The sequence below is a fragment of the Vicugna pacos genome, chromosome 10, assembly GCF_048564905.1.
Source record: "Vicugna pacos chromosome 10, VicPac4, whole genome shotgun sequence".
Lineage (NCBI taxonomy): Eukaryota > Metazoa > Chordata > Mammalia > Artiodactyla > Camelidae > Vicugna > Vicugna pacos.
In genome coordinates this window covers 63,812,292-63,832,307 of record NC_132996.1, presented here as the reverse complement: position 1 = coordinate 63,832,307, position 20,016 = coordinate 63,812,292, and the positions used below count along the sequence as shown (strand labels likewise).

Sequence of the window (20,016 nt, the reverse complement as noted above, 5' to 3'; positions counted from 1 at the left end):
CTTATTTGAGATTTTTCCATTACTCGTGCAAAGTCCACCTGCTTTTATATGGGCTACCAAACTAGCTTCTTAATAGTCCTGCCCTCTTTAAGCCCCGCAAAATCCACCCTGTTCCACTCCCGGCTCCAACATGAAACGTCACAGACCTCTGCTTCCATTATTCCACGTGGAGTAGTAGAGAGTCTTAGATGTGTAATCAAGAGACTTGGACTCCGGTCCAACTCTGCCACTAACACACTGTGTGACAAGCCACGTTACTAACCTCAGCTTCTCTTTCTGAAATATAGCAAGTGCTCTAACATGAACAAAGACAGCTTTATAGCAGCAAGTATCACTAAAGCCCATTTACGCAGAACAGAATATGCAGAGAGAGACGCCTGGGAGGAGAGTCAACAAAACGTCAGCAGTGGTTGTGGGAGATTATATTTTCCACCCCACGTGCTCTCGAAGGACTTAGCCGCTTCTCCATCAGGAGATGGACTGTGTCTCTCCCCTTGAACATGAAGGCTTTGGGGGCTGCTTTGAGTAGCAGAGCATCCCCCAGGCGCTGCTGCACGAGTCCCAAGGCTCTCAGAAAAGCCAGCACCGCTTTCACCTCTGGGGCCCTGGGTTAGAATGTACGAAGGCCCAGCACTTTGAGGCCGCTGTGCTGGAGAGACCACACAGAGCAGAGGGAGATGCTCAAGGAGCCCCAGGGGCTCCAGCCAGCAGGTCTCAGAGCCCCCCCTCCCACCAGTCACCCAGCACGTGCAGGAAAACCCCGCTGACCCCAGCCGAGGCCCTGAGTGCAAGCACGGGAGTGACAGCCACCCAGCCGAACGCAGTCGACTCCCAGGACTGTGAGAGGTGACGACAAAATGACTTATTGTATCAAGTTCCTTACATTTGGGGTTTGTTAATCATCGATATATAACCAAAACGGGGGTTGTGTTTCACGGCATAGAGTGATTTATATTATACCTGATATTCTTTTAATATTTTATAGTGACTGTCATTTTAGGAAGTAAAAACGACTTTTTTAAGGAAAATAAACTGCCTTGCCTATTAAACCATCTTGATTAACATGGTACCAAAATATTCTCAGTTGCATAAACATCTGTAAGGCAGAGCTGTAACTTTCTCTCTTTATTCTGGTTTCATCTAGTTCACGTTTGATAGAATAAGAACCGTGATGGTTAGACCCAGATCATTTGGTTTGCATTGGTCACCATCCCCGTGGCCTTGTCCTGGACCTCAGTTTCCTGCCTTACAGGCTGCACAGGAGGCTGCATCCATTTGAAGGGACGGCTCCATCTGCAGTGAGTAATGGGGAAGCTGAGTTGGCTAGGAATAGATGTCTGTACAAGTTTGGGGTTTGCCTGAGAAAATGAATTAAGATTAAGGTAAGACACAAAAGACAACTGATTAAGAAAACAGAGAATCACAAACTTTTATGAAATTCTTAAAAATTTTTCATACAAGAAAGGCATAAATCTGTACCTATATGCTTATATGTCCCTAAATCATTCTTCTATTTGTCATTTCAACAAACATCTGTTACAAACCAGGCTGAGTCTGGTCCTGGGACAAAAAGGATGAATAATTCACTCACAGTCTATGCCCTTAATACACTCACAAACTAAAGAGAGAAACTGACAAAAAAAAATTAAGTGATTTTTAAGGCTCGATAAGCAAAGACAATATTTAGTCAATAATTCATGTCACTTGGTTTAGAAAGCATAAAGATTTTGTGCAAAGCACAGTCAACCGAATTTTATGCCATAGTTGAGAAAAGTCAACTTGTAGGTTTCTGAATAAATTAACAGAAACCCCTGCTATCTAACTGCAGGTTGCATAAATGAAAAAGAAATGTTTAGGAAAAAAATCCATACACTGAGTGGGAATGATTTGTAAAACCTAATGTGTAAAGTATCAGCAAATATTCATTTATTTATTCACTAAACAAATCTTTTTTGAGTACCTAGGAGTACCTAGTGAGAGTCAAAAATAAATAAGACAGCACGATTGGTTTTGGGGTCTTACTTCATAGTACATGAGACAGGCAGTGAACACATAAATACATAAATGTTGGCTATAATATGAGTAACAAGAAGGTGTATGGTAAAGAGTGAAGTAGGGTGAGGGGATAGCCGATGACACAGGGTGGAGTAGCTGTTTTAGGCAGGGAGGTTCAGGAGCTGGGGAAGGCTTATCTTAGGTATATGAGCTGAGAACTGAATAGAATAAGGGGGTAAGCCATGAGAAGATCTGGGGGACACATTCCAAGAAAAAAGAAAGAACAGGAATAAAGATCCTGTTGCGAGAACATGTCGAGCATTGTCAAGGAATAGTAAATGTACTGGACGGGGGGAAGGAGAGGGTAAGCAGATACAGTCACGGAGGTAGCTAAGTACCGAACCTGAATAAATCTTGCAGGTCACAGCAAAGAATTTGAATTTGATTTAAATACCTTAAGTAAGTACTTAAATCCATGAGACTGGGTGAAATCACCCAAGGAGTGACTACAGGGAAAGACCTGTGACCACGCCCTGGATGACTCTAACATTCAGAAACCAGGACCCAGCCAAGGAGCCTGAGGGGCAGCAGCCAAGGAGGAAGGAAAACCAGAACACAGCAGCATCAGGAAGGCAGGGGAAGGAAGTGAAAATTCTTCCAAGGAAAAGGGGGGATGAACTGTTTCAAATACCACAGACGCCAAACCATCAGTCCTGAAATTGTGCTTTCTGATCCGCCCTCTCCAGCCCATGCAGCTGCCGTCCCTAGCGGGCTCCCGACCAGTCCTGCACCCTCAGGGCTGAATTCAAATCGAAACTGCCTCCTTCAGAACATATTTCTCAGCAGATGAAAACATCTCACATTTTTTCTTTGCCTCTTCTTCCTTCCAGTGCTTATGCCTCTCTCTGCATTCTCTTTTTAATAGAGGAGTTTAGATGACTCAGAACTACAAATCCTTTTAAAACTGGCGTATGACTTTAGGCGATACCATCTGTGATCTTTGTAACTAACCAAGAATACTCAGGAACATCTTCTACTTTCTTTGATGATTAAAAAAAAAGACTACACTGTGACCAAGTGCAGTTTATCCTAGAAATAAAAGAACTGTTTAACATTCGAAAAGTAACCAGTCATTCAACATATTAATAATATTTTTAAAAAGTACAGTCATCCCAGTGGATGCAGAAAAACTTTTTGACAAATCCAAAATCCATCCTTGATTAAAAAAAAAAAAGAAAAAGAAAAAAACCTCTTAACAAACTAGGAATCAAAGGGAACTCCCCTAACATGATAAAGGGGTTCTGTGAGAAATCTACATAATGAATCTACATAATGGGAAATGATTGAAAAGTTTCTCCTAAGATCAAGAACAGGATAGGAAAAAAAAAAGAAAAGAAAAAGAACAGGACAGGAATTTTCACTTTTCATCACTTCTAGTCAACATTGCATTGGAAATGAAATAAGTCAGACAGATACTTACATGATCTCCCTCATATGGGGACTCTTAAAAAAAAAACAAGTTCATAGAAATAAAGATTTGTGGTTGCCAGAGGCAAGGGGTGGAGGGGGTGTCCGGGGTGGGGCAGAGTGAGGTGTGAGGGCATTGGAGGTGGTCAAAAGGCACAAACTTCCAGTTACAAGACAAATAACTTCTGGGAATGTAATGTCAAACATGATGACTATTGTCAACAACACTCTATTGTATATCTGAAAGTTGCTAAGAGAGTAAATCTTAAAAGTTCTCATCACAAGGAAAAAAATATGTAACTAGGTGATGAATGTTAACTGAATTTATTGTGGTGATCATTTCACAACATGTACATGTATCAAATCATTTTGTATACCTTAAACTTATAACATGTTATATGTCAATTATATCTCAATAAAACTGGAAACTAATTAATTAATTAAGACAAATCAAGTAATATGCCACAGGCTCAGAAGCAGTGCCCAAGAAGACACGGTAGCAAATTTAGAATTTTAAAAAAACACACCCACACACATTATTTTGGAGGTTCTAGCCAGTGCAGTAAAGAAACAAAAAGAAGCAAAGTCACTCAAATTAGAAAACAAAAAATAAAACTATTTTTTTAAAAAATAAAAAAAAAACTATTTTTATTTATAGACTCCATGACTGTCTAAGGAGACTATTTGGTGGAATCTACAGAAAAGCTGCGAGAACTAATAAGTGAGTTTAGCAAGGTTGCAAGATTCAAGATCAATATTAAAAAGTAACTGTATTTCTAGACACAAGTAAAAAAAAATTGGAAATGGAAATTTAAAAATCAATAACATTACAGTGGCATCAAAAGTAATGGAGTACTCAAGGATAAATCTGACAAAAGAGTTTAAAAGTCTACACTGAAAAGTACAAAACACAAAAATTAATGAAGATCTAAATAAAAAGAGATATATTGACCTCCTGGCTCAAAATAATCACTACTGGTTATATGCCAGTTGTCCTCCAATTGATCAATAAGATTCAATGCAGCCCCAATCAAAAATGAAAGAGACATTTTTGTGGAAATTAACAAATTGATTTTTAAAGTCATATGGATATTCAGAAGGTATAAAAGAATTTAAATGAATATGAAAATGGGTGAAGTTGAAGGACTAGCACTTAGTATTCAAGATGGTATTGGCATAAAAATAGACAAATAGATCATTGGAACAGAGTAGAGTCCAGAAATAGGCCCACACATACACGAACAACTGATCTGCAACAAAGGTGCGGCACCAACTCAGTGGAGAAAAGATAGCCTTTTCAACAAGTGGTGCTTGGACAACTGGCTATCCATATGCAAAAATATTTACTTTGGCCCATAACTTTTTTCGTATACAAAACTAACTCAAAATGGATTCTACACATAATGTAAAACTTAAAACTATAAACTTTGAGAGTACAGAGGAAAACATCTTTGTGACCATGGAAGTAGAAAAAAATTTCTTATATATGAAACCAAAAGCACAACCCATAAATGGCAAAATTGATAAATAGGACTTCATTAAAATTGAAAGTGTTTACTCTCTGAAGGACGCTGTTGAGAATAACAAAAGTAACAATGTAGAAGCTGGGAGAAAATATCTGCAAATCTTTTATCTGATAAAGGACTTGTATCCAGAAACATAAAAAGCTCTCAAATGTCAATCATAGGAAAACAAAGAGCCCACTTTAAAATGGGCAGAATATTTGAAAAGACATTTCATCAAATACTAATGGCAACTGACCACATTAAAAGGTTGAACCATCAACATCATTACTCATCAGAGAAATGCAAGCTAAAACCACAGTGAGGTACCACTACACAGCCATTAGAAAGCTAACGTTAGAAAGGGTGGTCACACCAAGTGTTGGTGAGGATGTGGAGGATCTGGAACTCCCATGCATTGTGGGTGGAAGTGTTAAATGACACAGTCACTTTGGAAAACCGTTTGTCAGTTTCTGAAATAGTCATATACCTACCGTATGATCCAACCATTCTACCCCTCAGTAGTTACCTACGAGAAGTGAATCATGTACCCATACAAAGACTTTTCATGAAGGTTCATAGCAGCTTTAATTAAAATAGCTAAAAACAGAAAGAACCAAAATGCACATAAATAGGTGAATGAATAAACAAAGTATAGTATATCCATACAATGGAAGAATACTCAGCAACAATAAGGAATGAACTATTGATATCCACAACAGTAAGGAACCTCGAAATAATTATGCTCAGTGAGAGGAATCAGACATAATTCTATTTATATAAAATTAACATAAAATTCTAAGGCATTCTAACTAATGTACATTGAGAAAAGGAGATTAGTGATTTCCTGGGGGTATGAAGGGTGGGTGGTGGGAAAGGGCACAGAGCAAAAAGTGCAGTGGGGTAAAAAGAAACTCTGGGGAGTGATTCATGCGTCCATCATCTTCATTGTGGTGCTGGTTTCATGGGTGTATCCACAGGTCAAAACTCACCAAGTTGTATACATTAGATATGTGTGGTTTACTGCATGTCAGTTACACCTCAGTGAAGCTTTTTTTAAAAAGTCTTCACAGAATAGAATAATGTCATTTGCAGCAACATGGATGGACCTGGAGATTGTCATTCTAAGTGAAGTAAGTCAGAAAGAGAAAGGAAAATACCATATGATAAGGTCTTAGCAAATCAGAAGGGACTTCAGACACAATTGTTGAGTAATATCTTATGAGATGATAGATACATAGATAGGTAGATAGATATTATATAGATAATTGAACAAAATAATAAAATATATTGTTAATGCTATCAAGTGGTAAGAAATAACAATTACCAGCATTTGGAAAGGAATCTTGAATTCTTAGGTGATCACTGGAGGGTGAAGAAGACGATGTGAAGACAAGACTGGTGACTGCTTGGAGACACTGTACTGATGAGCTACTTACTGGAGGAAGTGTTGGCTCAGGAGGTGCTCAGGAAGGGCTTCAAAAGGCAATAGCTCATCTGAGCCAATCCTGCTCTTCCTGAGGGAGCTGCAGATTAACTGACCTACAAGAGGGCAAAGGTGAGTTCCATGAACTTCACATTTAGGCCCTAAGATGCATTCACCCCAGCAGGGATCCACCAAACACTGAGACCAAGAATGCATCTGAAATCCAGACACCTCTGAAGCAAATGTCCACTAAGTTCTGGGGCCTGGGGGAAAGAGAGGGGAAAATACAGAAGAGTGGATACCATTTAAGAGTACATACTTTGACGACTTGAAATCAGATCCTCCCTCGGCGGCCACTTTACAGCTGCATATCTTGGGCAAGTTGTATCATCTCTTTGCCTTACTTTTCCCTGTTGCTAAATGAGGTCAATAATAATTACTTTCCATTAAAGTTGTCAAGAGAACTGAAATAAATGATTCATGTAAAGCACAGTGCCTGGCATTAGATTATGTGTGCATTTAAGTGTATCCTAGTTTGAGAGTTACGTTAAAAAAGTATTAGTGAACTCTTTACTTCTGGAGGTGTTTGGATCCAAGGCTAGTCTTGGCCCGGGAGTGACAATTCCAGACGGCTCTAAAATAAAGTTATCCATTGATCTGCTGTGAGTCTTTCTACCCATTGCTGCTCACCAGGCTGTGGAGCCGGAGACAATTATCATAATAATGTTATTCATGAATTAATGCTTATGCCTATATAGCTTCACCCAGCACCTTCCCATCCTCCACGGGTACCAAGTTGCTGTGGGAACACATGAGATAATATAAAGCCTGGCCCAAAGGAAATGCCCAGGAAGCACTATCTCACAGCCGAGAAGGCGGGCTGACAGGCCGAACTAACCTGAAGCCACCCTAAGCTGAGAACTGACAGACTGGACACGCTGGTGCCAAGTTCTGAGCTCTTTCTACAACACAGATGCCTCTTACCACCTACTACAGAAGTTGAGGTGTCCGGGGAACATTTGCATGGCAGTTAATATTTAAAAAAAAAAAGCCTCCAAGATGCATTCTGTGGAGTTGCTTCACCCCGTTCTGCAGGTTTTAAGTGATTTATGCAAAAACATGAACAAAGACTGATGTGTGAATCCAAATCTCTTGGCCACCCGTGCAATTTTTTTTTCCCAATTTTCTAAACATGCCTACCAAACTCTTTTCTAAAATTTGTTATATGCCATTCAAATGAAAGTTCCTTGAGTTCAGAATCTGTCATCTGTTTAATCAACACACTTCATTTTCTCATACACAACTACATGCCCACACATGGGCGTACACACACGTGCACGCATGCGTGCATGTGCACACTGACACATGCTGCCCCATTACACAGTACTAGCACATCGGGGCTACAAAATACATGTTGTTGACTGCCCCCGCCTCTACAAATTGGACTTCTATCTTTTCTCCACCAAGTAAAAGAAAAGAGCAAATTGCAATAACAATAAATTCCAGATAGAGTGAATATATAGAGCGAGCAGTAGGTCGCAGCAGGAGACTGTGTGTATGGCAACAAATAGCTCAGGCTTGGGTGGGGTGGGAGCCCCGCTCCCCTACATGCTCGCTGACCCTGAGACAGTTACTCACCTCTAAGTCTCAGGGGCCTCATCTACCTGTAAAACAGGAAAAGTAACTGAACATGCCTCACAGGGTTGTGGTGGGAATTAAATCAGATAACCCCTGTAGCAAACATCGAAATTCTCCGAAGGTGATGCCTGCCTAATACATCTTAGTTGCTGTCTATGTATCATCATCACGAATATTAATGTTATGATTCTTCAATATCCACAGAAACAGTAAGAAGAGAAACAAGGAAAACATAAATGATGGGATTCGGAAAATCCCTTTGGATCAAAAACAGTAGTTGGATGTAGAGCACAGGGAACTATATTCACGTTCTTATAATAAGCTATAATGGAAAAGGATCTGAAAATAAATGTGTATATATGAATGCACGTATATGTATAATTGAATCGCTTTGCTGTACACCTGAAACTAACATTGTAAATCAACTACACTTCAATTTTTTACAAAAGCAGTGGCTGGTCAGACTGAGAGTTATAGAAAACAAACTAGTGGTTACCAGTGGGGAGAGGGAGGGAGAGGGAGGGACAGGACAGGGTAGGGGATTAAGAGGTACAAACTGTCGTGTATAAAATAAACAAGCTACTAGGATATATTGTACAATGCAGGGAATGTAGCCAATATTTTATTTTAAAAAAAAACTTTAAATGGAATATATCCTTTAAAAATAGTGAATCACTGTTGTATACTTGTAACATGTAATATTGCCCATCAACTATACTTCAATTTAAAAATTAAAAAAAAAGTTAGTTGCATTTGTAGACAGCTTTTTGATTTTCCAAATATTTTTGCTTCACCCATCAAGTGTTCGTTGTGCCAAGCAATGCACTACATTCAACAGATCCTAGTGAATAAGACCAGCGTGGTCCTTGTCCATTCATGCACTGAATCCCCCAAAACATCAGCCTATAAAATAGGGAAACCCACTTGGCAGATAAGAAACCTGAGGACAGAAGGAGTTGAAACTGAAAGGTCAACACTGGAACCTGCGCTTCATTCATTCATTCAACACATATGTACTGAGGGCCTTCATGGTGCTTTGCGAGGCACTGGGCGTACCGGGGTGAATCTCACAGCTAAAAACGCTTACTCCCGTGGAGTTTACTTCTGGTTGTGAGGATTAGACAATATCAAATATGTAAAACACAGGACATCAGATAATGACAAGTGTTACACGATCTAGTAAATCAGACAGTGGAGGTGGGAAGTTCACGTGCAATTTTAATCAGGTTGTCTGGGAAAGCAGGGGATATCTGAGGAAAGACGGGAAGGATGGAGGAAGTAAGGACTCAGATCCGCCGAGGGTCCCGCTAGGGCCTTCCCAGAGGCTTGGATGGGCTCAGGGCTTTCACAGCAGCCTCCTTTACCTCCTTATTCCTCAGGCTGTAGATGAGGGGGTTCAGCATGGGGGTCACCACCGTGTAGAGCACTGACACCCCTCGGTCCGCCTCCGAGGACTGGCCCGAGTTATCTCGCAGGTACATGAAGATGAGGGTCCCAAAGAAGAGGCCGACGGCAGTGAGGTGGGAGGCACAGGTAGAGAAGGTCTTGGCCCGGCCCCCGGCAGAGCGGATCTGCAGGACGGCCACCACGATGAACAGGTAGGAAACCAAGATCACCAGTATACAGGCAGGCATGACAAAGCTGGCAAACACAATAATCACCACTTCCTGGGGGTAGCTTTCCCCACAAGTGAGTTTTAACAGAGGGGGTAGGTCACAGAAAATAAAATTGATCTCATTGTTTCCACAAAAGGAGAGCGTGAAGGCTGTGACCGTTCGAACAAAGGCACTGGAAAAACCAGCAACATAAGCCCCAACGACCAGACCCAGGCGGGCCTTCTCGGTCACGATGGTGACATAGAGCAGGGGTCGGCACACGGCCACGTAGCGGTCATAGGCCATGATGGCCAGGAGGTAGCAGTCAATGGAAGCGAAGAAGGTGAAGAGGAAGAACTGGGCTGCACAGCGGGCTCTGGAGATGACGACGCCGTGTTCCAGCAGCACGGCCAGCATCTGGGGCACGATGGCGGAGGAGTAGCAGATGTCCATGAGGGAAAGGTGGCCGAGGAAGAAGTACATCGGGGTGTGGAGCCGGCGATCCCTGCGGATCAGGAAGATCATCCCCGCGTTCCCCAGCAGAGTGAGCAGATAGAAACCCAGAAAGACCAAGAAGAGAGGCAGCGCCCACTCGGGATGCTCAGGGAACACGGTGAGGAAGAAATAGGTCACTACGGTGTCATTCATCCCGGCCATCCATTCAGCATTTTCCCTTGAAGGCTAAGACAAAAGCGCCCAGTGACGGGATCCAGGAAGACCAGTACAAGTCAGTTCAAGCGAGAAGCTTCAGACTGAGCTGTCTGATAGGTGGTGCTTGACATTAGCACACTTCTCAGCCTAATGTGAAAATGTACCCACTACAATACAAGATGAAAAGTGATGAATGCATTGATTACACTAAGAATGGAGAGCATGTGATTCACCGATTTACAAGTCAGCTCTTGTATTTGCAGCTCTGTCCCCAATTAGCTGTTTGATCTTACACAAGGCACTTAACCTCTCTGAACCTCAACTTCCTCTTCCATCAAAAGGGGATCATATCTGCCCTGCTTATGAGATAAGGTTAATGCACAGATTAAAACAGATAAACAGATGCAAAAGTGCATTGGAAAGCTAAAAGCACTCTACATACATATATATATATGGTGGCTATTTAAACTTTTAAATGAATGTTTCAAGGAAGGGCAATTTCTACTCCATGAACAAAAGAATGCAAACCAAAAAAAAAATCCATTAGCAATCAGCAGTGGGCTCTGCTTATAGGAATATTTCTATTTTCAGTCTAATAGCATGCATATTTAACAAGTAGCTGTTCTCCTAATTAGAGTTGGCTGGCTTATTACGAGTTTTGGGGTGGGGGGTGCTTTTTTTTTTTTTGATTCTTGTAAGTACTCACATTAACCTTGGAATCAAAAGAGCAGACATCAGCTCCCTTCAGCACCTAAAATGCTCCACGAGCTCGGTGTGGTTGTTCTCACAGTCCCTAATAAAAGCAGCAGTTGGATAATAAACAGCAACCAAATTTGAAAGCAGATCTGCCTGTGCAGCCTGCTGGGGTCACAGCATGTTGGAGGAATCTGGGTTAATGGAGCTGAGGGTTCTTAACAGAGTTCTAGAGTAGGGCTGTAAAGGAGGGCTTTGGTCGCATTTGACACCCTGATGCACCAGCAGCCAGGCCAGTAACTGAGCTGACCCACTAGAAATAAGAATAAAGAAAAGAAATTAGATTTGGAAGCCATGAGCTTGGCATGAAGCATCCTCACCTGAATTCCACATCACCAGCGTATTCTTCCTTCGTTTAGTGTTTCCTCTGCCGGTGACCTGCCAATCCAGAGGAGACCTGGGTTCTAGCTCACTTAGACTGGATGTGTGACCCTGGGCAAGTCACTTTTCCCCTCTGGACTCCAATGACCTTGTCTTTACCCCCTTTAAATAAACGACAATAATAGCAGTCCATAATCATAGCAACCAGGTTGATAGGGAGTTGCTTCCAGAAACTCTATGTCTTATTCTCACCCTTGACAAAACAGCGCATCCTTGGCATTAGCGTTTCCCAGGATTTTTTTTTCAGGCTCAGCCCAGGATAGCAGGGCTCAGGGACCAGCCTCTCCCCTGAACTTCTGATCCTGCAATAGACCATGCTGGTGGTGCTTTTTGTATTCGCTGCCCCAGCTTCATGCCATAATTGGTTCCTGAGGTAAATCTCCAGAGAGAAACAATTTATCTTCCTAACAAGGTGTCTAATATTTTTGAAAATTTCTCTTTAATTTCCAACTCCCAAAGCCCCATTCTGCATCCTGCCAGAGGGGTCTGATGGGGCTGGTTCCTAGTCTTGCCTCATTCCTGCCTTGTACCAAAAGGATTCTATTTCTTTGAAGATTTCCTCTATCTCAGTTGAGAATTTCATCAGCGGTTTATGCACAATAACACTCCAGCCAACTACGACCTGATCCTAAAAGGAGGCTGTTTTGTAAGCACAAGCTTTTGCTCCCCATCACCAAGACATGGGTGATTGGTGACTCTAAAGTTTCACTCTTTGGCAGAAACAGAGACTTGTCCTGAGGGGAGAGTCATGAGATGAAATGTTGGAGAGGCAGGTATGAGCAGGTCATGAACAGACTTCTCACAAGGCAAACTGAGCGAATTCTTAATGGTGACCAACCTGTCCTCCAGCGCACTGATTCTCAAAGTCCCGTGTGTGTAAGAATTACCCAGCGAACTTATTTAAAAGGTGATAATACTGTCCCACTTCCATAAATTCTGATGCAGTGCCTCCACCATAGGGCACAGGCATCTACAATGTTAACAGGCACCCGAGGTGGTTCTGGTAAGTTAATCTTCAAAAATTACACCCAGAGACAGTGCCTTGGGACGCATTCACAGGAGCTCTCGTCCTGCCTGACCCTCTGTGCACTGGACCATGAAGTAAAATAATGAAAGCATGTTCCTGAAGAGCGTGATGTCCGCAAAGTCCCACCGGTGCCCTCCTTCTTCACAGGAGACCTAAGATAGCTGGAGTGGGTTTGATGCTTCCCTGTCTTATTAACTTAACCACCTAGATACAGAGAGGGCTCTGCAGCTACTTGGTGGCAAAACAATGACTTGAGCCGGGTCAGTGCTCTGCTTGGAAGATGACACAGAGGATCTAGGGCAGTGGTTCTCAACTTTGCTGCACAATAGAATCACCCGGGGAGTTTTCAAATCCAGAGGCCCAGAGTGTACCCCGAAACAAGTAAACCAGAATGCTTGAGTGTAGCAGCCAGATATCAGTGTTGTTTTGTTTTGTTTGATTTGGTTTTTTTAATCCCCAGGTGATTACAACATGCAGCAAAATTTGAGAATCCCTGCCAAGGGTTCTCCTACCTGGCAAAGCCTTATGTTTACCCAGGTGTCTTAGTAGACATTCCTGAGGGGGGAATTGTTTGACTCCTCTCCTAACTTTGGAAATCACTGCGCACCACATCCTCCACGTGGAAAATCATATTGCACTGCAGCACGTTAAAGGATGGATAAGGTCCTATATTTAAGAAATCTTGTCGACTTTCTTTAACCCACCATTTCCCACAAAATATTTGACCACAGAACCTCTTTTTCACTGAGAGCAGATTAGCATCCTGCAGTGCTAGAGCTTCTGGGGGAAGATGACCCGCGGGCAGGCCAGCTCTAGCAAAAAGCTTAGCAGCTGACCAAACGCCAAATAGCAAGGCAGTGATCACCCCAAGAAAAGGTGTTTCTTGATGACTCATTTCAGGATCTGGCATCTTTAACTCTCTGTCACACTGGCTGCCCCAAGAGAAATCACTCCTCCTGGGAAAGGAATTGGAGGGGAGCGCCATTTCCCCGGGGGGATGTCTCAGGCACTGTGGAAGAGGAAACCATCATGCCCTTTAAGAAAGGAGTTTCCTTCAGTCGTGAAGTGGGTCCGATGGCTGAGCCCCTGAAGTTCTACCTCATAAATAATAGTGACCCCTCCAAACCCACCCCCAGGCGAAGCCGGCTGCTGAGGCCATCAGAACCCAACTTTCAAGAAGCTACGGTAACATTTGAAAGCACTGTCAGATAAATGTTAAGATGATTTAATCGCCATAAGGCCAGCCCAGAAAAGCAGGCGGAACCTCGGAGAGTATAGATCAGGATTTCACATAGGTGAGTACTGGGGCCTATAAAATTAAAGTAAAAGTTTAGAGATTTGGTCCTAAGACCTACATATCAGACCAACTTTGGTTTCCTGACTCAGAGATTCAGGCCATGGTGGTAGCCGAACCAAAATGTGGGCAGGAAATCCAACAGGATTGTAATAGCAAAGACTACTTAAGCTGCTTACCATATGCCAGTTCACCCTACTAAGCTGACAGATGATTGACTGGCAGATAGATGTGTTAGTTCATTTAATCTGCACAACAGTCCTATGAGTTGGGTACTATTATTATGCCCATTTTAAGGAGATGAGAAAATGTAAGCACAGAAAGTCAATGTAGGTCATCAGTAGTCCCAGAGTAAGGGGCCAGAGCTAGGGTTTGAACCCAAGCATTCTGGCTCCAGAATGTGCACTCTTAATTCCTACATTATTTTGCAAAACCTTTGTAAGGATGTCTCCGAATTCCATGTTTGGGAATAATTGAGGAGTTTCTCCTTCTAGGTCTGTATTTTCTTCCTACCCTTTTAAAAAGAAGGAGACTGGGCTTAGATGTGGGATCTAAGCTGCAGGCTGAGCAGATCGTGGTCGAAAATTCCTGGGGTACTTGTCCAGGCCCCTGCACAGTCTAAGAAGTGTTACTCACAGCCACAGGGAAAAGCTGGAGTCGGCATCCACCTTGGCCCCAGATGGCCTCACCATTCTAAGCAAAGATGATTTGAATGATTTCTCATCAGCTATGTATCTTCGATAAAACGAGACTCAGAATTAAAATAACTCAACAAAAGCAATTACATGTTGCTTTATTTGAATGGCTTCAAGATAAGACACAGCAAGACATAAGGAAATACTAACACCTATTTACAACAAGGTAACCTCCCTATTATCAACTAATCTTTAAAATTATCTAATTTACCCCTGTCTCCCCTCTCATCCATAAGTGGCAAGCATTTTTTTTTTAACTTTCCTTAAGCTCTTTCTATAGAGTTCAAATTATATGAAGTCTCACAGGCAAGGCTGGGGCTTCGTGACCGCAAGTTCCTAGAACCTTTTCAGTTAGCCCTTCCTTCTTAAATAGAAGTCTTCAACTGCCTGCTCAGAATTTAATCAGAAAGAGGCATTAAGTTGTCTCCTTAGACCTGGCAATGCATTCTCTTAATAGTCCCTTGAAATTCACTGAGTGCTCCCTGCCTTCTGGCCGATTCTGGGAGAACAAATAATTCTGCATGTGCTACTCTCATTCACACAGAACCAATGTTGTCTCTTTCAATCAGGAGGGAACTTTGTTTGACCCATCCAAGCTTTCTAACTACTTCCTTAACTTTTCCCACCGCCCGTAACACAATTGACACAGGAACTATTTATCAACCTTCCCCATTTTAGCGGAGCTATGCATTTTCAGCCAAGGTTTTGATAACAAGACAAACCATCATTAAAGGGATCAAATATTTCCTATGAAAATTATATATTTTAAAGCTTCCTGTCTTCTAGAGTGAACATCATGTCTTTGAAGATTTAAATGTTTTATTTTATTATAAGTGAACTTAAATTGAATATTCTTTGGCTGCCTTCACCCTGACTCTTCCATGTTTCACTCATCTGCTTCTTCTGATTTAAAATCCTCTTGCAGGATTTCCGGGTGTCACACATCATTTTTGGCTGGCTGAGTTTGGAATCATCCTCTGTTTGTACTGTCACCCCTTACCCCCTCCCATGATGGTTTATATCATTCATATCCCTGGGATCTTGGGGGTTTTGTTGGTTGGTTGGTTGGTTGGTTAGTAATCCAAGGGACAGGAAGAAAAGGAGTTTGAGTTCCGGGAATAAGAATCAAAGGGAAGACAGAAAATGATGAGCAGCTGGGGCCTGTTCCCCGCCCCCCACCCCCAGTGCCTTAGATTTGGTTGGGGTACCTACAGAGAGATGAAGAGCAAGACCCACAGATTCCAGGAGGCTTTGGATGCAGGCAGAGTTGCTGCAGAGCCCAGGGACCCAGGGAAGATCAGAGTTCCCTCCTGCTCAGCCCTGAATGGGATGCAGCAATGCTCTGCCTCCCCCAGGTCAAAAGCTACAAGAACACAGAGTCGACATCCACCACACGGACTCTGCAGATACCATTATGGGCAGTGGGAATGATCTTAATCACCCAGTGGGTTTTCAGCACATAATGTTGTAAATGGGAGCTGGAGCAGATGGAGTAGAAGAAAGAACAGGGCATCTTTCCAGTGGTGACTGCAACCAACAGACATGTTACTGTGAGCACGTGGCGATTCATGTGAGGCATCCCTGGAAACTACCACAGGAGCCTGAAGAATATTTTCAGCAGGGTCAACTTTATTAACTGCATTATCAAACTTCTACCTTAATGTAATCATAAAATAAACATCATCCGTATTTCTCTAATAGTTAACAATGTTGAGCATCTTTTCATGTACCTGTTGGACATCTGTATGTCTTCTTTGGGAAAATGTCTATTCAGGTCTTCTGCCCATTTTGTGATTGGGTTGTTTGTTGTTTATATATTGAGTTGTATGAGCTGTTTACATGTTTTGGATATTAACTCCTTGTCAGTCACATCATTTGCAAATATTTTCTCCCAGTCTGTAGGGTTCTTTTGTTTGTTTTATTGATGGTTTCCTTTGCTGTGCAAAAGCTTTTAAGTATAATTAGGTGCCATTTTTTTCTTTTTCCTTTTGTTTCTTTTGCCTTACAAGACTGATCCAAGAAAATATTGCTATGCTGTGTGTCAAAGAGTCTCCTGTCTGTGTTCTCTTCTAGGAGTTTTATGATTTCTGTTCTTACATGTAGGCCTTTAAACCATTTTGAGTTTATTTCAACAATGAGATATCTCCTCATACCTGTCAGGATGGCTATCATCAAAACGTCTACAAATAACAAATGTTGAAGAGGATGTGGAGAAAGGGGAACCCTTGTATACTGCTGATGGAAGTGTAAATTGGTGCAGCTACTATGGAGAGAAATATGGAGATTCCTTTAAAAACTAAAACTAGGACTACCATGCCATCCAGCAATTCCACTCCTGGGTCTGTATCCAGAAAAAACAAAAACTCTAATTCAAAAAGACACATGCACTCCAATGTTCATGGCAGCATTATTTATAATAGCCAAGACATGGAAGTTACTCATGTGCCCATCAACAGATGATTGAATTGAGAATATACATATATAATGGAATATTAGTCAGCCACAAAAAAGAAAGACTGTCATTTGCAGCAGTATGGATGGACCTAGAGAATATTATGCTTAGTGAAATAAATCAGACAGAGGAAGACAAATACTGTATGAAACCATTTATATGTGAAATCTAAAAAATAATACAAATGAATGTATATGCAAATCAGAAACAGACTCACATATATTATAAAATAAACTTGTGATTACCAAAGGGGAGAGAGGGAAGGGAGGAGGGACAAATTAGGGGTATGGGATTAACAGATACAAACTACTGTGTATAAAGTAGAAAAGCAACAAGGATACACTTTATATCATAGGGAATTATTATCTTGTAATAACCTATAATGGCATATAAAAAGACTGAATTACTATACTGTACACCTGGAACTAACATAATATTGTGAATCAACTATACTTCAATTTAAAACATTTAATAAACATAATCTAAATATGGAATCCTAATTGATGACATCATTCTGGAACATATAGGATTGAAGAGTACTAATACTGATGTCTGAAACTCACTTTGAAGTGTATCAAGAAATAAAGTGGAAAAAAAAGGTTTCTTTTGTATAGCACGGGAAACTATGGTCAATATCTTGTAATAACCTTTAATGGAAAAAAAATGAAAAGGAATATATGTTTGTATATGCATGACTGGGACATTGTGCTGTACACCAGACATTGACACATTGTAACTGACTATACGTCAATTAAAAAAAAAAAGAAAGAAAGAAACAAGGTGGATTGGTGAATGAACAGAAGGATGGATAAGTAGATCATATATGTGTGATAAAGCAAAAAATATCTAAGCATTGAGTACAGGGAGTTCACTACACATTATTTTCAACATTTCTGTATGATGGGAAATCTTTCATAGAAGATTGCACCAAAAAGATAGTCACAGACCTGTGAGGTGTGCCACGTCTGAATTACACAAGATTCAACTTCAGATTCTTTTGTCTCCTGTCCTGGGAGTTAGAGCTCTCACTCCAGTCTCTTCTCAGGCTCCCTCTTCCTTTCGTTCCTTTCTCTCCCTGGAACTAAAAGCTCTGGTTCTTGCTTACACCTTGTCCCGTGACATACTCACTTCAACCTCGGGCGTGTTACAAATAACGAGTTCCCAGAATGCTGTCACTGCAGAGGAGGTGGTCCTCAGGACTTTCCAAGGTTGGGCAAGGACGACCTGGCTCTGTTGAGTATCTTCCTCACAGCCTCCTTCACCTCCTTGTTCCTCAGGCTGTAGATGAAGGGGTTCAACATGGGGATCACTGCTGTGTAAAACACAGACACCACCCTATCCTCCTTAGAGGACCGGCCCGAGTTCCCTCTCAGATACATGAAGATGAGGGTCCCAAAGTAGAGGGACACGGAGGTGAGGTGGGAGGCGCACGTGGAGAAGGTCTTGGCCCTGCCTCCAGCTGAGGGGATCTTCACAATGGCCACGATGATAAGCAGGTAGGACACCAGAATCATCCCCAGGCAGGCGGGGATGACAAAAACGGCAAACACGATAATTACCACTTCCTGGGTGTAGCTGTCCCCGCAGGTCATCTTTAAGAGAGGCGGGAGGTCACAGAACATGAAGTCGATCTCGTTCGTTCCGCAAAAGGAGAGCGTGAAAGCGGAGACCGTCCGCACGGTGGCGCTGAAGAGCCCAGCGCCGTAAGCCCCACCCACAAAGGCCCAGGGGGTCTTCTGCGTCATGACAGTGACATAGAGCAGGGGTCGGCACACGGCCACGCAGCGGTCGTAGGCCATGAGGGCCAGGAGGTAGCAGTCAGCTGAGCCGAAGAGGGTGAAGAGGAAGAACTGGGCTGCGCAGCGTGTGTAGGCGAGAGCTGCCCTGCGCTCCAGCAGCACGGCCAGCAGCTGAGGCACGGTGACAGACGAGAAACACATGTCCACGAGCGACAGGTGACTCAGGAGGAAGTACATGGGGGTGTGCAGCCGGCGATCCACACGGATCAGGATGATCATGCCCAGGTTCCCCGACAGGGTCACGACATAGATAAACAGAAACAGGAGGAAGAGAGGCCGTGCCCGCTCAGGACAGTCAGTGAATGCGACCAGGAGGAATTCCGTCACCAGGGTGAGGTTCTTCCCTGACATGAAGCCAGAGATGCCTGAGAGGGCCAGGATGAGAAGTCAGTTAGGAAGCGACAAGGAGGATTTACCTGTATTTCTGGTTTGCATGCATTGAACATGTGCTATGTTGAGCTTCAGAGATGGCTGGGCTTGGCCCCTACCTTCACGGGAGTTCTGTGACATGCAGTCTTCCTGGCACGTCAAGAAAACTGAGACAGGAAAACATTTGTGGAATAGGAGTTCTTGTTCTCCCGCCTTTATTGCTAACTAGCTGTGTGAACCCCAGCACATCCCATAACCACTCAACCAGAATTTCTCTATGGCTCCAATAGGGGTTGATACACGGGGTCCTGCCTCCCATGGGAATATCCATCAGCAGACTCTGTCCCTTTTTCTCCATGACCACAGCTCTCCCCTTATTCCAAACCCTCTTCATCTCTTACCCAGATTGTAACTTAGCAGCTCCCCCTGCCCTCAGACTTGCTTCTTTCCAATGCTTGCTTCTCATTGTGGCCAGAGTGATATTTCTAAGACTAATTCAGTCACATCTCACTCTATGTTAAAAATCCAGGCAGAGCGCCCCAACTAGAAGAGGATATTCTTTAACCTCCTCTGCATGTCAGGGAATGCTCCCCTTGAGGTCTCCCCTGCTTACTTCCTCCCATCACATCCTTACTTCTCATTCCTCGAACCCACAGCCACACTCCACCTTGCACACTTCTCTTCAGCCACCTGAAATTTTTGCAGCTTCTCTCATCCTCTGTGTTCTCTCAGAATTCCGTGCTTCCCACGGGCCACCCCTTCCACTGGAACACCTTGTCTTTCTCATCCTCAGGGTCCTGCCCGACTCCTACCCTACCTCCAAACCTCAGCTCAGATCCTCCTTCCCCCAAGAAATCTCTCTTGAGTCTGTCTTCCCTGGTCAGGGGGTGTGCCCCTGGAGCTCAGCACATCATAAGGCTGCAATATGTCTTTGTGGAATAAATTAAGTTCTCCAATGACATATGAAGCATC

The 20,016-nt window shown here is 42.7% G+C and overlaps 2 protein-coding genes across 2 annotated transcripts; both read right to left on the bottom strand.

The window, feature by feature from the left end:
* Positions 1-9,335: 9,335 nt before the first annotated feature.
* On the bottom strand, positions 9,336-10,280 carry LOC102534875 (olfactory receptor 9Q2-like). The gene has a single exon (XM_072970836.1). It carries the CDS (start codon positions 10,278-10,280, stop codon positions 9,336-9,338), a length of 945 nt encoding a protein of 314 aa, XP_072826937.1.
* Positions 10,281-18,069: 7,789 nt separating this feature from the next.
* Positions 18,070-19,026, bottom strand: LOC102534633 (olfactory receptor 9Q1-like). Its single transcript, XM_006214166.4, has one exon. The coding sequence runs from the start codon at positions 19,024-19,026 to the stop codon at positions 18,070-18,072; it is 957 nt and encodes a 318-aa protein (XP_006214228.2).
* Between the last annotated feature and the right edge of the window lie 990 nt (positions 19,027-20,016).